At 36.2% G+C, this 21,706-nt stretch overlaps 1 protein-coding gene and 1 long non-coding RNA gene across 7 annotated transcripts in view; both read left to right on the forward strand.

Annotated features, from left to right (window-relative positions):
* Positions 1–5,177, forward strand: part of arhgef28a (Rho guanine nucleotide exchange factor (GEF) 28a) — a 72,843-nt gene extending 67,666 nt beyond the window's left edge. For all 5 annotated transcript variants that reach the window (XM_024299620.2, XM_024299623.2, XM_024299622.2 and 2 more), the window contains one exon: positions 2,931–5,177. In XM_024299620.2, coding sequence (XP_024155388.1) covers positions 2,931–3,091 — 161 coding nt within the window. In that variant the 3' untranslated portion in view covers positions 3,092–5,177. The remainder of the gene's footprint in view (positions 1–2,930) is intronic.
* A 3,740-nt stretch (positions 5,178–8,917) lies between these two features.
* The window catches only part of LOC112136114, a 71,324-nt gene continuing 58,535 nt past the window's right edge, over positions 8,918–21,706 (forward strand). Inside the window, exons 1-2 of one of the 2 annotated variants that reach the window (XR_004948817.1) lie at positions 8,918–8,957; positions 11,862–11,999. This is a non-coding gene — a long non-coding RNA (uncharacterized LOC112136114). Of the gene's footprint in view, positions 8,958–10,642; positions 10,983–11,861; positions 12,000–21,706 lie in introns of those variants that run through there. The other variant, XR_004948816.1, reaches the window with a different exon arrangement.

A 21,706-nucleotide genomic window follows, 5' to 3' on the forward strand; every position in this document is an offset into this window, starting at 1 on the left:
AAAAGGAAAAAAAATGTTCAAGTAAAGCCTTGGGATATATATATATATATATATATATATATATATATATATATATATATATATATTGCGAGCCAGGTATCGAGATACGTATCATATCACCAGACTCATGCTAGTACCTTGTATCTACCAGTATTAAAGTATCTTGATTCGAAAAAAAAAATCCAGTTTACTATTTAAAACTTTGAAGAATTTTTTCTTTATTTTAGAATATCACTCTTTGGTGTAATCACTAAAAAAATTATATTTTCCGTTTGATGCGTCTAAGTATGACCATGAATCAACTTATTTGGATTTGGTCCGTTATTTAAAGTTGGAGGTTTTTGAGAAACTTATCAGGAAATTTCAGTATATTTACCTGACAATGTATTTAGCTTATTTTTCACAGACAGTAATAAAACTTTGAAGGTTTTGTTTGTCAGATGTGCCATCAGATGTGCCAGGAGTCTGCTGAAAAAAGAATGAAGTGTCTGTGTGTCACGTCTTTGTCGAGAAATACATTTATCGCTCGTTTTTTCAAGTTTACATTCTAAAAACGGAAAAAAAAATGGATACATGAAACTTTATTTGCTGGTAATTATCACAGATGTTTTAAGGCTTTAAAAACCCTTCATTAAACTCTTTTCTGAGACTAAATTGATTATTTTGACACTTTTCGTTCTTGTTTAAGTTCTCAAAGTTTAAACTTCTTTTAAAATAAGTCCAGATTTAAAGAATGAAGCCAAAGATCTCCTCATGATCAAAGTTTTATACAAATTTTGCAAACAGAACGCTTTCTGTACAGGAACATAGCATGGACTAGACTGATTGATTGATTTGATCGGTTGATCTGGTTTATTTCAAGTATAATTTGTGGGTAATACTAGACAAAACAATGACCTCAATTTAGCAAACTCATTACAGAAATAATGAAATGCATTGATAAAAAACAGACACTCTTAAGTCACATTTGATTAATTAAATATTACAAGTATTAACTGAAGTCAAGTAGACTTAATAGTAGACTTGGTAATAATGGACAGTGGTCTACAGCCAATCAGTGACAACTAAAAAGCCATAGCTCCTTTGGTAATCCAACTACACTCCTGAATAAAAATGGTTGTTTGTAATCTTTTTTATTTGATAATCTCTGATAACAAATAAATCTCTGCGCCTAAGTTACACTTAAAAGTGTTCATCAACAAAGACCTGTCCTCAGGGCAGCTGACACTTTCCTCAAAGCTGCTCATGTTATGTAGCAAAAGATGTAAGAGCTTTTAAAGTTCCACTCTGATCATCGTTTGATCCGTTGTAAAACCGTTCCAAGTGCTCTTTTAATTACAATTATGCCATTTATTTATAAAAAAGATGAGGCATTGCTTTCTAGGGAATAGTTTTTGCAGGGCGGAAGGAGTTAATTCGAAAAATTATCTTTGCGTGGTAGGCAGGACCGTTGGCACGGGGCAACCCCGCCCCCCTTCCCCTCTCTTTGGACCTTTTTCCTGCCAAGTGTATTTTTTCCAACTGTGTATGTGTTTCCTCCTGATTTACAACAATTTGAATAAAGATAAACTCAGAAACACAATTTTTAGCCCAATTTTTTATATGTCCTCCGTCAGAAAATGCCCCAAGAACGTATTGAAAACACCAAAGAACAAATTTTTACCAGAGTGAGTCTTTAAACCAACAAAAGAATAACTGCTTCTGTAAGAGTCATATATGCATAAGCCAGTTTAGCCTCATTTTATTAATAATATAGCGATAAAATCTGAATTCTTCTTTGACTCCTGGAGTTGCATATTTTAAAATGTGAAGATGGTCGTATTGGTTTTTCTGAAACCAGAAGCTTAACCACCAGTCGATTTAATAGAAAACCATTGAAATGACACTCTAAACAGACATTTGCCCATTAATTATGAATGCTTGAATAAGTTAAACACTTTCTTATGCCAGAAAATTCACAACAACTAAATAAATCTTTTAAAAAAAACATTAAAAAATTAAGTTAGAACATTAAAAAAATGTTTTGACTAGCAAAACTATAATTAAGCAAAACATTTAATATAATTTCCAAAATAGTTATCATCTTTGTCGTATCACTTTATTTCTGCTCAGATATTCTGACCTCCAAGACAGAGATCGAGGGTTTTTATCGTCTCTCTGCTTGTTGTCTCATCTATCAGAGACCAGACCTATATGTTGGCTAAGAGAGCTACTCTAACAGACTCTTATATAATTAATCAAACAGAGACACTTCCCAACGGGGACACAGTGAGGCAATTTATAGTTCACGCCATCTGTTACCATGACAGCACACCTGCCCTAATGCTATACAGCAGCCGCCGCGCCGCCACGCTTAAAAACGCAATTATGCCATCCACACTCAGCTGCACGTCACACAAAAACACACGCTCTTTTTTTTTTTTTTTTTTAAAATTGAGTAATAATGTCATGCGGTGGATCCTTGAAGGGGACGCCCCGTGCTCTGAGAGGAGTTCAGCTGGCTGCTCCAAAGCCCTCCAGTCAGCCATATATTCTCCAGCTTAAGGGCTTGAAGCATCAAAGCCAAACGCGCCGGATCGTTTTTCATTTCCGGTCCCTGCGTCTCTTTCAGCTGGACGTCAAGTGTGAGCAGGCAGCTGTCATTAAAGCCGAACAGCTGATTGCGTTAGGAGCACATTGTTGAGTAGAAGTGGGGTGATCGACGTCCTCAGAATCAAATTGTTTTCTGTCTGCGTCGTGCTGCGGCGCAGGAGGAGGCGGCAGACCGCTTTATCTGAGCTTGTTACAGATTAGATAAGTGGGTTAAACAATCGGTCTGTGTTTATTAAATAAGTGTCTACACATCTGTTCCTGATCATTATTTATTGCTCAATTAAGAAATTTCTTCAAGGTAAAATCCTAATGTGAGCTTTTGTTCTGTGGTTATTCAGATCACAACGGTGAGACGTGGACGTCAGCAGCAAGCGGAACCAACCCGTATCCAGTGTTCCCGCACCCCAGTGACCCTCAGCTGGACCTCAGCGCGCTGGTTTCCTTGGAGACTGACAGTGATGGGGAGGAGAGCAGGGAGGAAACCATTGTGTACCTCTGAGTTTGGACAGAGTTCATGCTCCTAAGGAGCCAGCACTGCAGCTGTGCAGAAGATACGACATCCACGGGGCTTATATTTAATACTGTAAAGCATTTTGTACTAAAATATATCTGCTTATTTTGTAAAATATATCTGGCAAAAAGAAGATAAAGATTGCGTCTCATGTGTCTTGCACCTTAAAGAAGGCACCGCTTGGGTGTTCAGTGTCACTTTTTATTGCGCTCTGCGTGGGGTTTATTTTTTCCTCCTTTTGTCTCCCGCCACCATAACCTTTCCCCTTCCCCTCCCATCTGGCTTGCTTCTTTACCCTCGCTGCTTTTCTTCCTCGCCACACACATTTCATCCCTCGGGCTCTGTATTTATTTTATTTGCAGCTGGGGGAGAATATGGAGGCCGTATCAGTGAAACACCAGGCTGCATCGCTCCAGCAGGCGATTGTCCCGCCGTCAGCCAAGCTCTCAGCGGAATATTTGAACTGAAAGATGAGGTCCACCCGTTTGTTGCTGAAGCCATAATTTATACTTTTTTTTGTATGAAAGATTGTTTTTTCTCTTTACTTCTGAAATAAGATTGTAAAAAGAAAAGTTAGAGCTGAGTTTGTGTTTTGGTTGTAACAGGGGTTCCTATAAAAACTAAAATTATCTTCAAGAGGATAAAAATGGAAAAAACTGAATGATTTAATTCATTTTAGGCATCCAAATCATCATAAAAGGATCCCCAAATATTTACATTTTTATTTTTTATTTTGTTAAATACACCCTCCTAGTGGTTCACAATTAATTTCAGAAAAATAAGGTGATTTCATGATAATCTTTAGTTACGAAACAGCTCTATGCAAAGTGGCCTTGGTTTTATGTACACATGACAACTAAATAATTAGCCAAATACTTCTAAAATAATAATTATCTCTCATTTTTATATATATATTTATTGTCTTTTCCACATAACACAAAACAACACAAACAATAACCGCCCGCTCCCCCATTTCTGCCATCAACAATTATATCAGTTATAATTACAACATAACATTGAGACAAATATAAGAAAAAGAGGAGAAAAATTGTCAGGATACAGTACTTAAATGACTAGCAATAAAATAAAATACCAAAAAACAAATGAGAAAAAAAAATACAGCAACAGAGAAAAAGGGTCATTCTGTCAATTTTGTAGATGGGTGATTAAAAAAAGTTAAAACGGGTTTCCATACCAAACTAAATTTTTGTTCAGTACCTCTTAATATATACCTTATTTTCTAAAGTTTTAAATGAAAGAATACATCTTTAATCCATTGTGAAACTGTGGAGAAAATGATAATTATCTGACCACATGAAGGCAGCAGGAAAGCGTTCTCATCGTCTAGAAGCACGGAAAAAAAATCAAAAACTCTCAAATTTGGCCCCGTCATCTGTCCATCAAATTGTAATAGATTCCAAATATTTCAGCTTAATTTGGAACAATTATGGAGTTTGCTCAGACCAGGAAAACAAAGACGTACATGGTTCTAGTCGTCCAAAAGTTGATGCATCAGAATGGAGTGGAGCAGGGAACTTGTGGCTCACCCAGCAACGTTTCTGAACCACAAATAAGGTCTTTTTCAAGCTGCACTTTTTTGTCTGCTACTGTTTCACAATGATTTGATTAAAGAAATACTCAACAATGCAATTTTGAGCTTAATTTTCCCAATATATGTCCTCCATTATCAGAAAAATACAACAAGAAAAACACAGTTAGTGCCTAAAACATAGTAATTTTCCCATACTGTTGTATTCAACTCCAAACTTTACACTTCATGTTGGCATTCTGTCTTTTGTTTTCCTGTAGAAACTCTCTGTGCCAGTGCTTCATATTCTATCATACACTATCAGATACACGGTGCCCTAAAATGAGGTTTTTCTATGCCTACAATAAGGCAGTGGCATATTTTGTACATATATTTGTACTTTTATTTATTTATTGCAAACAGAATTGATGTTTTTCTGTGTTTTTCAAAGATGTTTACCTGTTGTGAATCATGTTTACTTGCTGTGTACTCGTGTATTCAACAATCAGACATGACTGTGCTGACAAGTAAAGAAAGTAAAGTTGACTTTGCGATTTTATTATAATAAATCTGAAAAAAAAAGTTGAAATGTAAATACAGAAGTTCAAGTTGGGGACAGATCTCATTTTCTGTTGTGGGTTTCCGTGTGCAGAGTCTGGATGAATGCAAACAGATATGACTGTGCCGCCCGATCAGCTGCCAGCAGTGACAGGTGGCAAACCAGGTGCATGAATGTCAATGATTTGCTGTCTGGCTCCAGCTCTGAATTTCAGGCGCAAGAGCTGCATTAGTATTGGAGAGGGATGACACGTTTTGGGAACATTACAGTTTAAAAAAAAAACGCTCACACTTATTGGCAGAAATATGCCCCTTACTCGAGGTCTGACCGTCAGGAAAAGGTTGGATTGGAGAAAACAAGGACAGCACAACTGGAGCTTCAAGGCTTTTCCTGACAACAATCATTTATTCTGGAAATGCCAGCTGTGTCTCTGGTTGTGTCTCCCTGTTAGACCGAGAAACACATGACAAAATATGAGGGTCCCTGCTTGAGCCACACTAACAACTCTATTATTTTGCAGAAGAAATCGAAGCAAATATCAATTTTCCTACGTGTTAGCCACGTTTTCCATGCATATGAAACATAATTTTAAACAAAATGGATTGTTTTTAGTTATTTTAAAGTTTCCCCAACTGTCTGAAAATAGAGTTCAAGCACCTTTAATAAAGCTAAATTTAATATTTTCATTTATTGTCATTTGCTTATAAGTTTGGATTTTTAGATTTTTTTATTTTTTAAGTGGCAAAGTGTAATCTGACTTGACATTAAATAGGTTTTATATATATATATATATATATATAACCTATTTAATGTCTATTTGATGGTTATTAAGTCGGATATTATGGACGCATTTTATTTTGAAAGTTTTATTCTCAGTGGTATTCTTCTGTTTTGGGTTTAACAGGAAGCGTTTTGCGCATGCGCAAGTGTGAATCGCTCGCGGCCCACGGCTAGCTTAAACCTCTTATTTGTAAATCTTTGCTGTTGATTTTGGATTTATCCATTGTTTATCCCAGTTTAGTCTAGTTTCAAGTAAAAAAAATCAATACAAAAATAAGATAAAGAAGAAAAAAAACAGCTTAAACGACGTGATGGATTCTGTTTAAGGTAAGCTAATAAGGTAACGGTTAGCTGCTAGCTAACCTGACTTCGGTCCTATAAAACAATGAGCTGTTTTAAAGCAAGAAAATCAAATAAAAATGGCACGCATATTTAATGAAAAAATAATTTCATAAGACAGTGATATGCAATAATTTTTCTATATAAAAGGTTGCTAAGTTAAAATGTATAAATATGTGATTTTAAAATGTTAGCATGGGGTCCTGCTTAACACACCTGTGGGTACTTAAAAACAAAAGCTTAAACAAACCTTAAATTATCTTTAAAAGAACATAGAATTCAATATGTAAATATATTTATTGAAAAGTTCATAAATTAAGTTTTATTTGTAAAAAAAACTTTCCAATTTGAAATCTCTTAAACTCATTGTTATCTTAATGTTGTATTCCAAAAATAACTTAAAAGCAAACTTATAACTTAAAAAAAAATTCAATTTTGTTATGTTTCTTTATTCTATTTTTAATAAGAAAACCTATAGATTTTGTTTATTTTACCAATGTTGACAGTTTCTTAAGAGTTTAGTAGTTAACTGCAGTTTAGATTATTTACAGTAATTTATGTATTAACTTACAACATACATCTCAATAATGAAAACGCTTTTTTCTAATAATTCTTCTGGCAGTTTTTTTGTTGACCTTTCACGTGAAGCTGAAGCCAAAGCAATGCTTTTTACTTTCCTCTCTAACTCCATCAGGAATCCATTACATTTATTACTTCTGCTGTTCCAGTGAAGTTTACACTCACTTCCATCAGCTCCTATCGAACTTGGCATGAAACGCATCTCCTTTCATTTTGAAACCATTAGGTGATGTAATCTTTTTCTGTGCTTGTCGGGAATCCTGGAAGAGGGAAACCTGAACATCTGTTTGAGCAGAAGACAGATTTATGAGTGATTCAGACAAATATGGGTTTGAAGTTGTGTATTTTTTATGCTATAGAGTTTAGCAGAGATATTTTCTGACAGACTGTTTTTACTTGCATGCATTGGGTTGAAAGGTTGTATTTTTCACACTGCCAAATATGGTTTAATGTAACTCTCTCTCTGACGTTGGTATGTTATATTCTGACATTATTATGGCATACTTGTTAAAGACCCAATACTGTATTTTCTGGAGTATAAGTTGCAGTTTTTTCATAGTTTTGCCAGGGGTGCGTGCCACTTGTACTCAGGAGCGACTTATTTGTGTTTTTTTTCTTTTTACACATAAATAAGCTCATATATTTGTTATTTTCCCAGTAAACACTGGTTGTCCTTTAGCAATTGTTTCCTCTAACAACCGCTAGAGGGCGATGTATACTCTGGAAGATACAATAATCTTTTTTTGTGTGTTTTTAACATGTTCTTGTAGCATTTTTTCTCATAGTAGAAGTTCCATTTAAAAGAATTTACAATTAAAACTGCAATTCTGAGTATTTCTTAATTTAAATCGTGTTGGATCAGTAAACTGGATGCTAGAAAATGCTCAGACTAATGACGCAATTATAGAAATGGGCGTGCCCGCTCACGCTTAGGTGTTCAAAACTGTGATTCAGGGTTGAAACTATACTACTGGATTGATCCAATATTACTTGTCGTTATTTTTGCGGCGCTAATGTTAGCTTAAGCTTGCATGTGACAGGGCGTGATGCTCGGCGTCAACAGCCCCGCCCACAACCCAGAATTGTATTCTAATGAGCTATTGCCGCTGCACATAAAATATGTCTTAAGAAATTACCCTTTTTTTGGCTAAAAATCATAATTACAAAATCAATAGGAAGGATTTTACAATACAAAAAGAAATAAGGTTGGAGTGGGACTTTAAAATGAGGTCTGTGTACCAAAAACTCATATGTAAAAAGTGTTAATTAATAATAAATCGGTTTCATATTGGAGCCCTTACCTTTTTATTTATTTTTCTGTAGATTACTTATTTAAAAGTGGTTATATTTTTCATGTAAAAACCTGCAGAAACCTCACCATGTGGCATTTCTCACCTCTTATTGCTGATGTTTTTTATGACCTCAGTGGAGGGTAACTAGTAACATTATAAAGAAGAAAACAAATTACTGCTGAGTCATCTGTTGAGGTTTGCCATACCCTTTCCCAAAGGACGTGTGTAATGATTTTTTTTTTTTTTTTTTAAGGCTCACAGAATAAACCTGCCCAGTCCAAATATAAATAACAGCCATTAAAGCACACACCAGTGAAGGATCTTTTTATGAGAAACCTCAACAATATACAGCACGTATACATGTTATTAGATTCCTCTTGGGGTGAAATATGGTTACGCACTCTGCTCAATATAAGGTATAAACAGACTGATATGAAGGGAATATTTTTCAACTTAGGAACGTGAGGTATATTTGGTTGTATTTTGTTTTTATGCTTTTTTACTTGCCTTGTTTTGTTTGTGGAAGTAAATAACATGACAAAAGTTTGCAAAGCTGGTTATATGTCTTGGATTTTTGTTTTGCAAAACATACAGCGTGACTTTAAGAGTGATTCATCCTCTGGTTTTTGCTTTTGACCCCAGTTTTAATTGGCTTTACTCATCACTTCCTGACATGGACATCTCTCGCAGCTGTTTCAAATGAATAAATGATTATACGAGCACTTACACACACAGGAAATTCAGTTTCACAGCCGTGAACCAAACTTCAAAGCTAAGGTATGGCATTGTGCTCTGAAATTACATTAGGCTTCAGATCAGAGGTTACTCTATGTATAATCACTCCTTAATGTTGCTAAGAAACTCAAACTTCTATCATAAACCAGTTCATAGCATGTTTTTCAGAATTCCTAGTAGCTCTAAAATAATATTTTATGCTGAGCCCTTATTAAAGAAGCAATAAATTGGCTGTTTTTATTTCCTTCTGCATTTGGCCGGATTTGTTTGGTTTTGTGGAGGCAAATAATTAAGTTTATGCTCCTTTTTAATGGTTAAACAGTAAATTGAAGGAATTTACATTTTGTTTTCCGTTTGACGAGCAGAAAAATATCAGAGCTTTAGGGAAAAACATCCATCAGCTTGTCTCGCTATGGCTTGGATTGTAGTTTTATAAGCTGGAAAAACGGAAAATATTTGTTCCATGGTATATGCAGGCAGCCTTTTATATTATTAAGTTGCACACTTTTATTGCCTGCCATCAGTTTCAATAACGCCTTTATGATGTTTTTGTCATATTTGTTCTGCCGCTGAATGGTTGATAGGAGAAAGTAAGTGGGCGGACATCTGCTAAAGTTCTTTAGGTAAATGAGCTCCATCATCTCAAAGTTGGGTGATTGTTCGTGTATCTGTTTTACCTGAGGGAGGTAAAAGTGCTGCAGTAGAGAGTAAAAAAAGAAGAAGAAGTGAACGCTTCAACAGTTCTGGTTGCCTTGGAGAAGTTGGGTGTTTTTGAGGTAAATAAATCAAATGAATAATAGTAAATACAGCCTGTCAGTTACCAGGTTTATGTTTGGACATGCAGCGCTGCTGTTCAGGTGATGCACATTAAATTTGAAGAGCAGCTTTGCTGAAAACACCTGCTCGTTGGGGCCTCTGTTCCTCTAAAGTAGTAAATCATGAAAATTAAACGTTAGCCCACAAAAGCCCAGAGCAGTACGTTTAGAGATGCTGCAGGACTCTTGACTGAAACAGTGCATGTGTAGGTTCATTTAATAATTACAAATCTGATTTACTAATAATTTTTTGATTGATGTTGTGCTATTTTAACCTTTTTAACCACAAGACAACTACTCCTAGTTTATTTTTTAACGTTAGTATTTTTGTTCGGCCTATTAGCGAAAGAAGAAATCACAGATAATCTTCCTTGAATGTTAAACAGGTGAAAAATTCAAGTTTTATACGCTTTATTAAGCACCAAACCAAAGATAAAATCAGTTGTTTCCCACACAAATATAAATTAAAAAATATTTTTGAATAGTAAAGCAATATGCTAACGACAAATAAGATGTCAGTTTTTGTTATAAAATGTTTCCGCAATGTTTAAGTAATAGCTACAGCATCTAACCTTCATTATTTAGACCAATTTTATGTCCTATAATGAAAACTGTTAATATTTTAGGACTACTTGAAATCTCTCTTAATTTACCTGATAGTAAAATCTTAATTTTTACCTAAAGTTCTACTCATTTTTTTAATTTAATTTCATATTAAGTTTCGAACAAATTAAAATGAGATTATTGCAGATTAAATTATACACAGTTTGTTTATATTTCCTCGTGTTACCTGATACAACATTATGTACAGGAGTGAGCAAAACTCTTAAAGGAGCCCTGCGTCTAAAGTAACAAACACCTATTTGAGCTGCTTCATTAGACACTTGTAGATGACTAGATCTGTTTATGTCTTTGTTTTCCTTGTCCGAGCTGTCATCTGTGAGGATTCTGTGGTTTAGTTTTGATTTTGTTATATTTGACCATGTTCTAAGTTATCAGTCACACCAGTTTCAGGTTTGTCATGATCCACAGCTGTCTCAAGTTCCGTTAATTGCCCCCAGCTTATTTAAATGTCTGGTGTTCAGTTATTCCTTGCGCTGCTCTGTCATGTTCTGCCACTGTTTTAGGTCTCCATGTTTTTTTTTTTTTTGTCATGTTTCAGTTAATTAAATATTTTAAGTTTTTGCCATCAAGCCCGGTCTCCTACGTTTGGGTCCTCCACCATCAGTTCCTGACCGCATCCGACTCCAAGGTTTACATCTGGATACCTTTCAATATTGCTCATCATTTTTTTACACCAGTGAATTTTAGTGTTTTAGTTGTGAGGAGCTGTAAGCTAGATGGATAGTGTAAACAGATGGGTGATGGAAATGGGGGACAAGTTTGCTTTACGCTACAGTCCTTCCCCACAACTCAAGAGGTGAATGTCTATTGATGGACTGCCACTCTAGAAGTTATGTTCTAGAAAACAATTGTTTATTTTTGGCTAAAAACAGCATAGTCATGTATAAAAGACCACTGGGAATTATTTTACAATAAACCAAAAGATGATTGGAGTGGGACTTTAAAAAGACTATTTCAATAGTTTATGCACAACTTGTTCATTTTTTTACATCTCATGTCAAGATTCATGGAGTATATTTGTTGTATAACCCTGTTGAAGTAGGGAATGTAATTGTTTTTCACAAATAACTTGTTTTACAGCATCTATCAGCTGTGGGTAGCCTTATAAAATAGTGAACCTCATTTGAGATGTGTACTTTTTCTGTAATGAAGATAACAAGAAGAGATCAATGCTGATATACTCTATAAATACAAGCTGCATCCGTCTCCCCACCTGTTGTACGCATTGTGTTGTAGATTGTGTATCATCTTTCATGCAACTGCATTGACCTCCTGTCATCCTGTCAGTGCTCCATTCTTTTTGTCATCTGTTGACCCAAAGATATTGTTAGCATAAAAGCACCATCTAATAATGAGTACAAGTGTGTGTGTCTTTATTCTCACGTTTGGCATCATCCGTCTGAGACCTAGCCTATTAAAAAAACCAACAATAATAAGAAGCTTGATAGAATGGAGAGTCCCTATTTAAACACCTCTTTTTAACTGCCGTCTTGTTGGTTTTGTGCAGGGAGGAGATGAGGTTTGCGGAATACCTCCACACAGCCGAGGCCCGTCAACACTTGAGGAGTGGAGGACAGACGCAGAATGGTGTTCGTGACAGTGTGGGAATGAGTCGTTCGCCGTGGTCCAGCACCGTGACAGTGGGGTGAGACTCAACAATAGACCCACTCATTAGTTCGACCCACCCACCTGCTTCTCAAACAGACACTCATTTTCCTTCTTTGTCCTTCAAGTCACAGAGAAGTGCCAGGTGACCGTGCATCATGAATATGAGCCAGTCACAGAAGAAATACTTAGTAATGGATGAGTGGGTTGTGTGGGTTGTAGCCAACAATGACGTAGAAACAAGTTGTTAAGTAACTGAACTTGTTTTGTTTTCTGCTTGTATTACATAAGAACACTGAAAAACTGGAACTATTTTGAAAAGTAGGAAGTGTGGAGATTTAAAATACTATATATTTTACTGGTTTTAAGATTTCCTAATACTTATTTACTTGTAATTCTTTGTTTTTAAGGTTTTCTCATTTAGAACGGTCAACCCTATAACACCAGAACTTTATCTCTATTGTTGATATTCTTTTGACTATTGTAACTCTTAAACTGTTTATGGAATTAATGTAATTCTGAGTTAGAGAAAAGCTGTCATGCGCCAGTTTACAGCAGTGAATTGAAGTAAAACAGCTGATTTTGATGTGTTGGTGTAAAGTTGCTTAAACCAGGGGTGTCCAAACGTATTGCAAAGAGGGCCAACCATTTGCCCTGGATTCCTCACAAAAGTATTAAATGCAAATGAACTAGATTTTTTTTGCAATGGATTACTTTCAATTATTCAGATGGAACCATTGACATATTATTTTACTGGACATAGCAAGGTGTTGATGTCACTTACACAAAATGTCTTACCTCCGCCGCTCGAGGAATCAGGCCAGAACTTTCTCCGTCATTTCCTGATCGTCTGCTGCCATTTTGTAACATGTTGACAGCGATTAGACAGCAATTAGATAAATTTTTACCCAAATTATTGTAATTTTTGTATTTGAAGACCAGAAAAGAAAGTCTGTTTGAATAAGACAGAAACATTTCCAAACGTAAATCATGTAAACAGGAAAATAACACAAAAAGTTATCAGAAGTACAAAGCACTATAGATTTGATTAGGGAAACTAATCGGTTCATTCAGTCAACATTTTAGAAATGAGCCACAAAGTGTCACAGAAGGGTCTTGCAACAGTGTTGCCTCAGGTTTACAACAGCTTATGATGGAATTTAGTAAATCACAATCAAGACATCGTACACACAGTTCTTAGGAACTACTGGGGGATACATATCATTGATTTTATAACAGGAGCTTGGCTCACGGTGGAACATTCGACCCACAGTCCGGACTTTGGACATGCCTGGCATAGACACTTGAAGAATTAGAGTATGTCAAAGAGTGTGTTATTTTCTGTGACATCTCTTGTGTTAAAGGGTTGAACAATGAAGACTAACACAAAGTAAAATGTCCCTTTGGTATTACATACCACAAAACAAGTCATATTAATGTGAGACAATTGAAAACCGTGACATATTGCAATTGTAGAAAGATATAGGAAGTCTGAGAAGGGTTTCAATTGTACAGAAGAAAAAAATAAATAATTCTTATATTTTATTGCAAAGTTCTGGTTTAACATTGCAACAGCTAAATCTATCTTTCATTTTCTTTTCTTTGCTTTTAAACTGCTCAAAAAAAGAGCCTTACTCTGAACAACAATGTGCCCTTTTACATTTTAGAACCCCAGAGTTCTTTTAACACTGCATGGAATTTAATATTTCATTTTTTTGTCTATTGTTTTTACTAAAAAGAAAAAAAAACTACATTTACTTTAACCAAGATCCTCCCTAAGAGTATGCAATTTGCATAAATTAGGATGGTTTTCTCTGCACTTGGCTTATTTTGTTTAGTTTGATCAATGGAGCGTGAGCGTCTCGGTGTCAGCCCTTCCTCTGTCTCTCTTTGATATTGGCTCTTCCTGATACTGGAAGTGGCAACTGTTAAAAGATAGCTCCTAAATGAACACCTGGTCAATGAAATGGGTGAAAACAAGGTCAGTGCTCACCTCCGTCCACCCATGCACAAAGAGGAACTGAAAATTATAGCTCTCAGGGGTAATTTGCTCTTAGTTACGGGCTCTGCATCCCTGTGATCAGTGGAATGGGTGAAGTCAGTGATGCTGTGCATCATCCAAGCCCCTGTGAATGATGGGTTAAATACCTGTGGCTAAAGATGGTCATCATGCATTTCCTTTGGCATTTAGAAAAGTTAAGACTTGAGAGCTAATTAGTAACTGGCTGTCAGAACAATGGAAACGTAACTCAAGCTCAGTGACATAATCCTGTGACTACACCTGTTTTTAACACACACACAAGTGCATTTGTAATTATTAATATGAAGATAGACATTTTTATTGAATTAATACATTTGTTTTCATCTGTTTCATGCAGTTAGTGAGAGCAGGAAGAAATGTTAGCTAGTAGCTTGCATGACTGACATTTGAATGTATGCATTTATCCCTCTGCACCTTTATTCTTTTAGCAGGTTGTTGGATTTGGTTTTAATTGGCTTCCTAAAATTTCATCCTTCAGTCTTTTTTTTTTTTTTCTTGACTGTCAGCTTTGGGTCGCGCTGCAGGAACATCTCACTGTAAATCATCCAGCATGTATTGAAGTGTGAACCCAGCAGAGAGCTGAAGAAATGACAGATTGATGGCAGGACTAAAAATTTCAATCGCTGAAGATTAAATAACAGATGAGCTGAAATAACTATGCATTATACATCGTATTCACTGTTGGAGTCACTAAAAACCTAGTTTGCAGATCCACTGAGTATTATTAACAATATTCAGTCATAGTTTCATATAAACTCCACTCTACACCCAACGATGGAGCAATGCCTGATAACAACGTACTGATTTTTTTCAAAGCATATGTCATTTTTTTTTTCTTCTTTTTTTTCGCATAGTTTGGCTGGAGCTGCGACTTAAGTACTCAGGTGCCACTTATGTGTGATTTTTAAGAAATAAATGGTCTCATATTTTAATTTTTCCAATACTGCTAGAGAGCACTGTAGGTCTATGCATCAGTATTTGCTCCTGTAGAAGAACTTACTTTACTTTAATTTTTAAAGCCACATTTCATCCTTAAACACTAACGGTCTGACCGTAACCTTTTCATATGACTTCTTCATATTTTAGAACAAATCCTAATAAAGAGCCTTGAAACTGAATCCTGTCATATTTAGGATTGAACAAATGTACTAAAAAACCCCCCAAAAAAACAAAACAAAAAAAACTATAAAACAGCATTTTTGCTGCTAAAGCGAAGCATGAAAGATGTAAATCAGGGGTGTCGAACTCAATCGCACAAGGGGCCAAAATCCAAAATATACGTTGGGTTGCTGGTCGAACAAGATAAACATTTATTTCAAAACCGTAACTTTTTAACATAATTATGAACTAGATAGATAGCACTACCTGTGAGAATGCTGTAAGCTGAATTTGGCCGCTGAAAAACGATAGTGCTGATAGCTGAAGATGCTGAAATTGATAGTTGAAATCTCTGAAGCTGATAGCTGTAGCTGGAAACGCTGAAGCTGATAGCCAGCTAAAATGTTAGCTAAATGTCAAATTAGCCTAAAAACTAAAAAAAAAAACCAAAAACTTTGGTTAGCCAAAACAGCTAGTATGTAGCTGAAAAAATAGCAAAACTTCAAAATAGCCTAAAAAACTGAAAAAAAGCATAAATTAGCCAATACAGCTAATGCGTAAATATAAGCCTAACTCCGATACAGCCTGAAAAACTTTTAAAAAGCCCAAATTAGCCAAAACAGCTAGTACGTAGCTAGCTAATATTAGCTAAACTCCAAAATAGCCTGAAACACCTTAGTAAATGGAAAAAAAGTACAAAAAGCTAGCAGAATGAAAATTTTTGAAACTTTAAAACCGTAACTTTTTAACATAATTATAAATGATAAAAAGGCAGTAATATTATTCCACAATTAATCAACTGAAACCTTAAATAACTTTCAATAATTTACCCTCCATAAAAATTTATTTTGTCAAAATTACACAACTTAGAAATAAGCTAGAGATAACATGGAGACATTAATAATAAAAAATAAAATGATCTGGATATAATTACCAGAAGGGCTGGATCCGGCCACCGTGCCTTGACTTTGACACATGTGATGTAAATGAAGGTTAGGACAGTAAAACATTTGTATCCATTAAATTCCGAATTACACAGGAAAAAATGTTTTGTTTGTTGTTGTCAAGTTAATCTCTGGTTGGAAATCGATCATAGGAAAAAAAGACGAGCACTCAGTGTTCCATTTTATTAAATGTTGTCCAGATCCCACACCCTCCTGCAGCATTTTGATTGAAAATGAGCTCTAATTAGATCAAAATGTTGTGTTGTGGGGCAGTAAATCAAATCCTCTCAAATCTGCCCAGAAACGCATTAATAGGGCAACGGAATAAGAAGGAAGTGAATAGAACTGACAATGCTCAGCTTTGTTTCCCAGTGAGTGAGACGCCAAAATAAACAGCAAAACCTGAGTTTTGGCTTCAGAAGTGGATCAGCAGCTAACAGGATATGAGTGATACTCAAATGACCCGAGAACTGTGGGAATCAGCTCCCTGGGTATCTGTAAATAAACAGTATTTGTGGGAAATTAGCCAGTGGCTGATAACAGCACCGCTAAAGTCAACAGGGACATACACAAAAAGTTGGGAGCTTGTAATCTTCTAATACTTAACTCTGAAGAGCTTTGTCCATCCCAAGGTTATCAGCAGGGGGGCAGAAACCCAGACACTCCCCCCACCAACTTAATCCAGTGCTACATGGGAGATAAAACTCCTTCAACAAGTGAACATAAACATAGTGCACTTGAAGTTGGTCTGACTTTGACGTTTTAAAATATTTGACAACTATATCTTGAGATAATTACTTTTTTAAATATTTGTAGCAGGGGAAGAAATTGCTTCATAATAAAGTTTGATTTTATTAACAGCAAAGATGAAGAGAAAAAAGTTTTTTTTGTTGTTGTTAAGAACCATTTTAAATGATTAATTCCATTCTTGCTTAACAGGTACCTAATAGCTACTCTGTGAACTGCAATGAGCTTTGAAGGCTCATAGTGTTGCTTCTTGGGAAAACATCCATGTTTACTTAGCCAAAGCTCAACAATGTCATTTCTAGTTTTCACTCGTGTCTAAAGCTCAGAATTTATTTGGAAAGATTTTCATCATATTGCTGTCTGACCTGCATGAACCTCTTGAATTACATTTGGTGGCATAAACCCACACTAAGCGTTGTACTTGATTCCAATTTCCATTTACACGCCTAACCAGGCCCTTGTCTCATAGCACTTCGGTGCCCACTGCAGAGTTAAAGGTTAATGAGATATAAATTGCTATGTAAGAACAGTCCTGTGATGTAGTTCATTTTTTCCCCATCCATGGCTGCGTGCCCCCAGAATCTGCACACCAGTTTCCAATTATTTTTTTTTTTAGAATTGAAAGTCTAAGAGTGAGCCAAAACCTATTTACACGCTTTGCTGCATTATCAATAGTCACTGATTTCTCCGAATGGAAAAGCATTAGCTCTACAATCCTATTTAAAGACTGAGATTGTGTGAGAACACCCTCTATCAGTGCTCCACTGTGTTGTTACTTGGTACAGACTCATGTACCCATGTTCACATGGACACGCATCAGAGTTTAAAGCTTTGTATGCGTTTAAATTCCAAAAGGTTTTCTTGCTGTAAAGTACAAATTCAAACAATGCCTCAAGGCCAGCATCTCATTCAGGCACCCAATTATTTTATAAAAGCGGAAGGTAGCCTTTTTCTGAACGCAAGTGTCACGGGATGAAAGGCGATGGAGGTAATGTGAAATGTTAAATTATTCTCGCATGTTAACTCTAAAATGTTTATAGAATTAAGAGCTTCAACCTGGTACTTTTAGTAGTCTGTGATTTTTTTTTTTTTTTTTTTTTTTTATTTAATGTTGCCATAATTTTTAAAACATATTTTTCTACCATCTTTGAACCTCATTTAAATGCAGCAGAAGAAAGGAACCCTGATTAAGATGTTTTGAGCATTTTTTTATTTTATTTCATTTTTTTATAGTTTTGAAAATTAATTAATTGCATCTATAGTTTGGAGTTCTTATCTTTTGATTTAAATGTTTGGATAACTTGGAACAAGCTTGACAGAAACATAATAAAAAAATAATTATATGACAAAACAAAACCTAAGTTTAAATGTGATAATGGCTACCATTAAGATTTTATCTGGTGCTTCGGGATGGGTATCATTAAGATTTGAGTGATGCTACTCCTGTTATCGATGCTGCTTATTGATCCATTATTCTTATTGATAATTTTATGCGTAAAAGAAAGTAGGAAAAAGACAAACTACCTTATGTTCATGAAAACCTTTTAATTTAGAACAATTTAAAACACAATACATTCATTTAATGCCCTTTGTGGTATTAAAATACAATAATTAATAAATACTGACATGTTTTTGTAACAATAACGTACACTTTAAGGTAACAACTTAAATAAAGAAAGCTCAAATTAAGAACCAAAAATGCACAATGTTTTTTTTTTTTTTTTTAATTCATTTTACATTGTATGCCAGGTAATGTATTATTATTGAGGAACAATATGAACTTTCAGCATGTTAATATTATATGCTCATTGTTTTTTACAGTGCTGGTAGTCGTATTCATTTTCCTCTTCTCTTTATTCAACTTTAATGCTCTTATCTTTGATAAAGAACACTTTGGTCACATGCTCCACAGGTGTACCGCTAGAATACACACCAGTTGAAACAATAGTGGCACTAGACGTCTCAGTTGGGCGGACAAATGCTACTTAGCTGAGTTATAATCTTTTGCTGTAAAGTTTAGCCAAACATTTGCCTGCTTTGCCTTCTGTATTTTGACTGAAGCTCCACCCACTCTCATAACCTCACCCATTTATATATGAGCGCACCCAAAAAGTAATGGTAAAACGATTGATTAAAGCTGCACAGTAAATCTGAATATAACACAAATGATTGAGATGCTCGAAATAAAGCACAGAAATGTGTGGTTTTATACGATACAAGCAGTACTGAGCATGTCAGTACCGGTACCAATTTGTCAATGAGTTTTAGTACCTATCCCTTGTGACAATACAAAAAATGAGTAATAATTGAACAAAAGAATGAAGCCAAAAATGATGCGGCCTGAACAAAGTGAAAACCGAGCTCCTAAATGGACTGAGCGTAATTAACAAACACAAAGAAGTTGTTTGACAAGTAAAACCTGGCACACAGAGAACCACAAGAACAGTCTAAATTTACTACTAAATCTAATTTAACCAAGCCAAATTCCATGAACGGGGTTTGGGCCGCCGAGGCACTTGCCTTCGACTGCCACCGTAACCACAATGCACCGGCCCCTTCAGAGCTCCCCTGCAGGTGGTGGGCCCACTGGGGAGTGATCCCACATCGCTTCTTCGAGTTGGACCCGACCGGGGCCCATGGGAGAAGCCCCGGCCACGAGCCCCAACCCCAGGCCTGGCTCCGGGGTGGGGCCCTGGTGACGCCAATCCGGGCGACGTAGCGGAATCTCTGCTGTTGTCACTCATAAAGGGGTTCTGAACCGCTCTTTGTCTGGCTTGTCACTCAGGACCTGTCTGCCATGGGAGACCCTACCAGGGGCAGAAGCCCCCGACAGCATAGCTCCTGAGATCACCCAAGCACTCAAACCCCCCACCACGTTAAGGTGGTGGTTCAAGGAGGGGACCGTAACACATCACTGAATAAGTTAAGCAAAAAAAAAAAAAATTAAACAAAGGCATTCATCCCTAGCTTATTTTTCTTTTCATGCTGAGTTACATTTTTCAGGTAGTTCAGTCATCTTAAGTTTGTGGTTTCCTCCAGTCTCGTGTAACGGCAAACCAAACCAAATGAATATGTGAAATTTATGAGCCCTCCCCACCCATGCAAACCACGTTTGCAGATCTTCTGTGGTTCAAAAGCAACCCAAACACAATTGCATGACAAGGAACTTTAATTCTTCTTTTAACTGAGTGACATTTAATGAAGGGAGGACACTCTGGACTAATTGAATTTCAGTTCAAGCTTGTTAAAGTTGACTTATTCTTGGGTTCCTCTGTCCCTGTGTCATCAAGAAACAAAGTTTTTGACCAAACATCTTTTCTTAGGATTGGAAGAAGGTATGTGGCTTCAGTAATGTTTGTAGCGTGAGGATTCCGATGTTTGTGTGTATGCACATACACACCTGACCCACATTACATGGTTGTGCTTTTTACGCTTGTTAACCGAAATGGCAAACAGTTGTTTTCCAATACAGGGAAGTGTTTTTGTATACCCAGCATTCCAGTGTCCCCATTAGGGGCCCTTTTTCCCTCCTCTTTGACTCAAGACATGATTATGATCTACAACGATGTAGTGAAAACAGATTTATTCATGATTAACATAAAAATCCGACAGCAAAAAGAAGAGTGTGGGAACCCTTCCTGAGCGGTGATGGCACATTCTTGTGCGTTTGGATGGGATGCAGATGCATGTTGAGGAGGGTGACTGACAGCTCCTGTCTTTGAGTCCTGAATTCATTTACACTCTGAGCTGCCTTACACCGATCGCTCTTTCTGATTTCTCTGCTGTATTGGCAACAGAATAGAGGAAAGAAGTGTGTAAGTATGATTCATCTGGTGGTCAATCATCGGATAAGCTCTGCTGTAGCTATATCAGAGCAGTTCTTGTGATGCCAATTATAGATCATGGATAATGTGGAGTGTGAGAAGTTCATGTGTCATGCAAGTCATCTGGGCCTCCTGTGTCTCCCTGAAGTTGGTGAAACGCCTCCTATTGGAGTGCAGTCAAATGAAGCTAATCCAGTTTGATTCTTTTTGATCTGGAACTGACGGTGGGAGCATGAGGGTGAGATTGTTGGATAAAGGTGAGGAACAACACCAGACTCTGAAGTGAAACTCCTGTACTGTGAAATGTTTTTCCTTCCAATGCTCGGATCTCTGAACATTTTCTCACTTCTTATTAGGATTTTTACCTTTATGATCCTCTAAAACTGCCAGCTGACAACGTGTTGCTATGGAGATAAAAGTCTTGCAGTGATTATTAGCTTCCGTGAATAAAAGTGAGAGTGCACAAAGCAGAAGAAAATGGCAAATTATTACATACAGTATACAGTATGTATATATATATTTATATATATATTTTTTGCTTTTGCAAAAGTTGTATTAATTGAATTGTTTAAAATAAGGTGAAGCCACTTGTGTCCTTAACAAAAGCTATTTTTGTTAAAGACCCACTCCAATGGAAATTGTGTTTTTGATGTTTTTATCATGTTCTTGTAGCATATGTCTACAAACAGCTCCATTAACATCTTCATTTTTCCTCCTATGACCTGGCGTGTCATTCAAAATGGCTGCATAGCTCTAAAATTGGTCGCCATTTTTTTTTTCTTACCCCAATGTTAGCTTGAGCTTGTGAGGGGCAATAAACTGGAGAGAGTGAAAACAAGGGAATGCTGGGATACCAATGTAAAGTTACTTCCACATCAACAGTCCTGCCCACAACCCAGAGGCAAAATTCTGATGAACTCCTGCCGCTCTGCAGAAAATATGTCTTAAAAATTTACAGTTTTTACTAATTTTGGCTAAAAACTGCATAATTATAATTAAAAGATCGGGAACAATTTTACAATAGAAAAAATATATAGTTGGAGTTGGACCTTAAGAGATATTTGTCCATTGTCATTTTTTTATTGCCCGGCCT

This window comes from Oryzias melastigma, linkage group LG12 (genome assembly GCF_002922805.2).
Source record: "Oryzias melastigma strain HK-1 linkage group LG12, ASM292280v2, whole genome shotgun sequence".
NCBI classification, from domain to species: domain Eukaryota; kingdom Metazoa; phylum Chordata; class Actinopteri; order Beloniformes; family Adrianichthyidae; genus Oryzias; species Oryzias melastigma.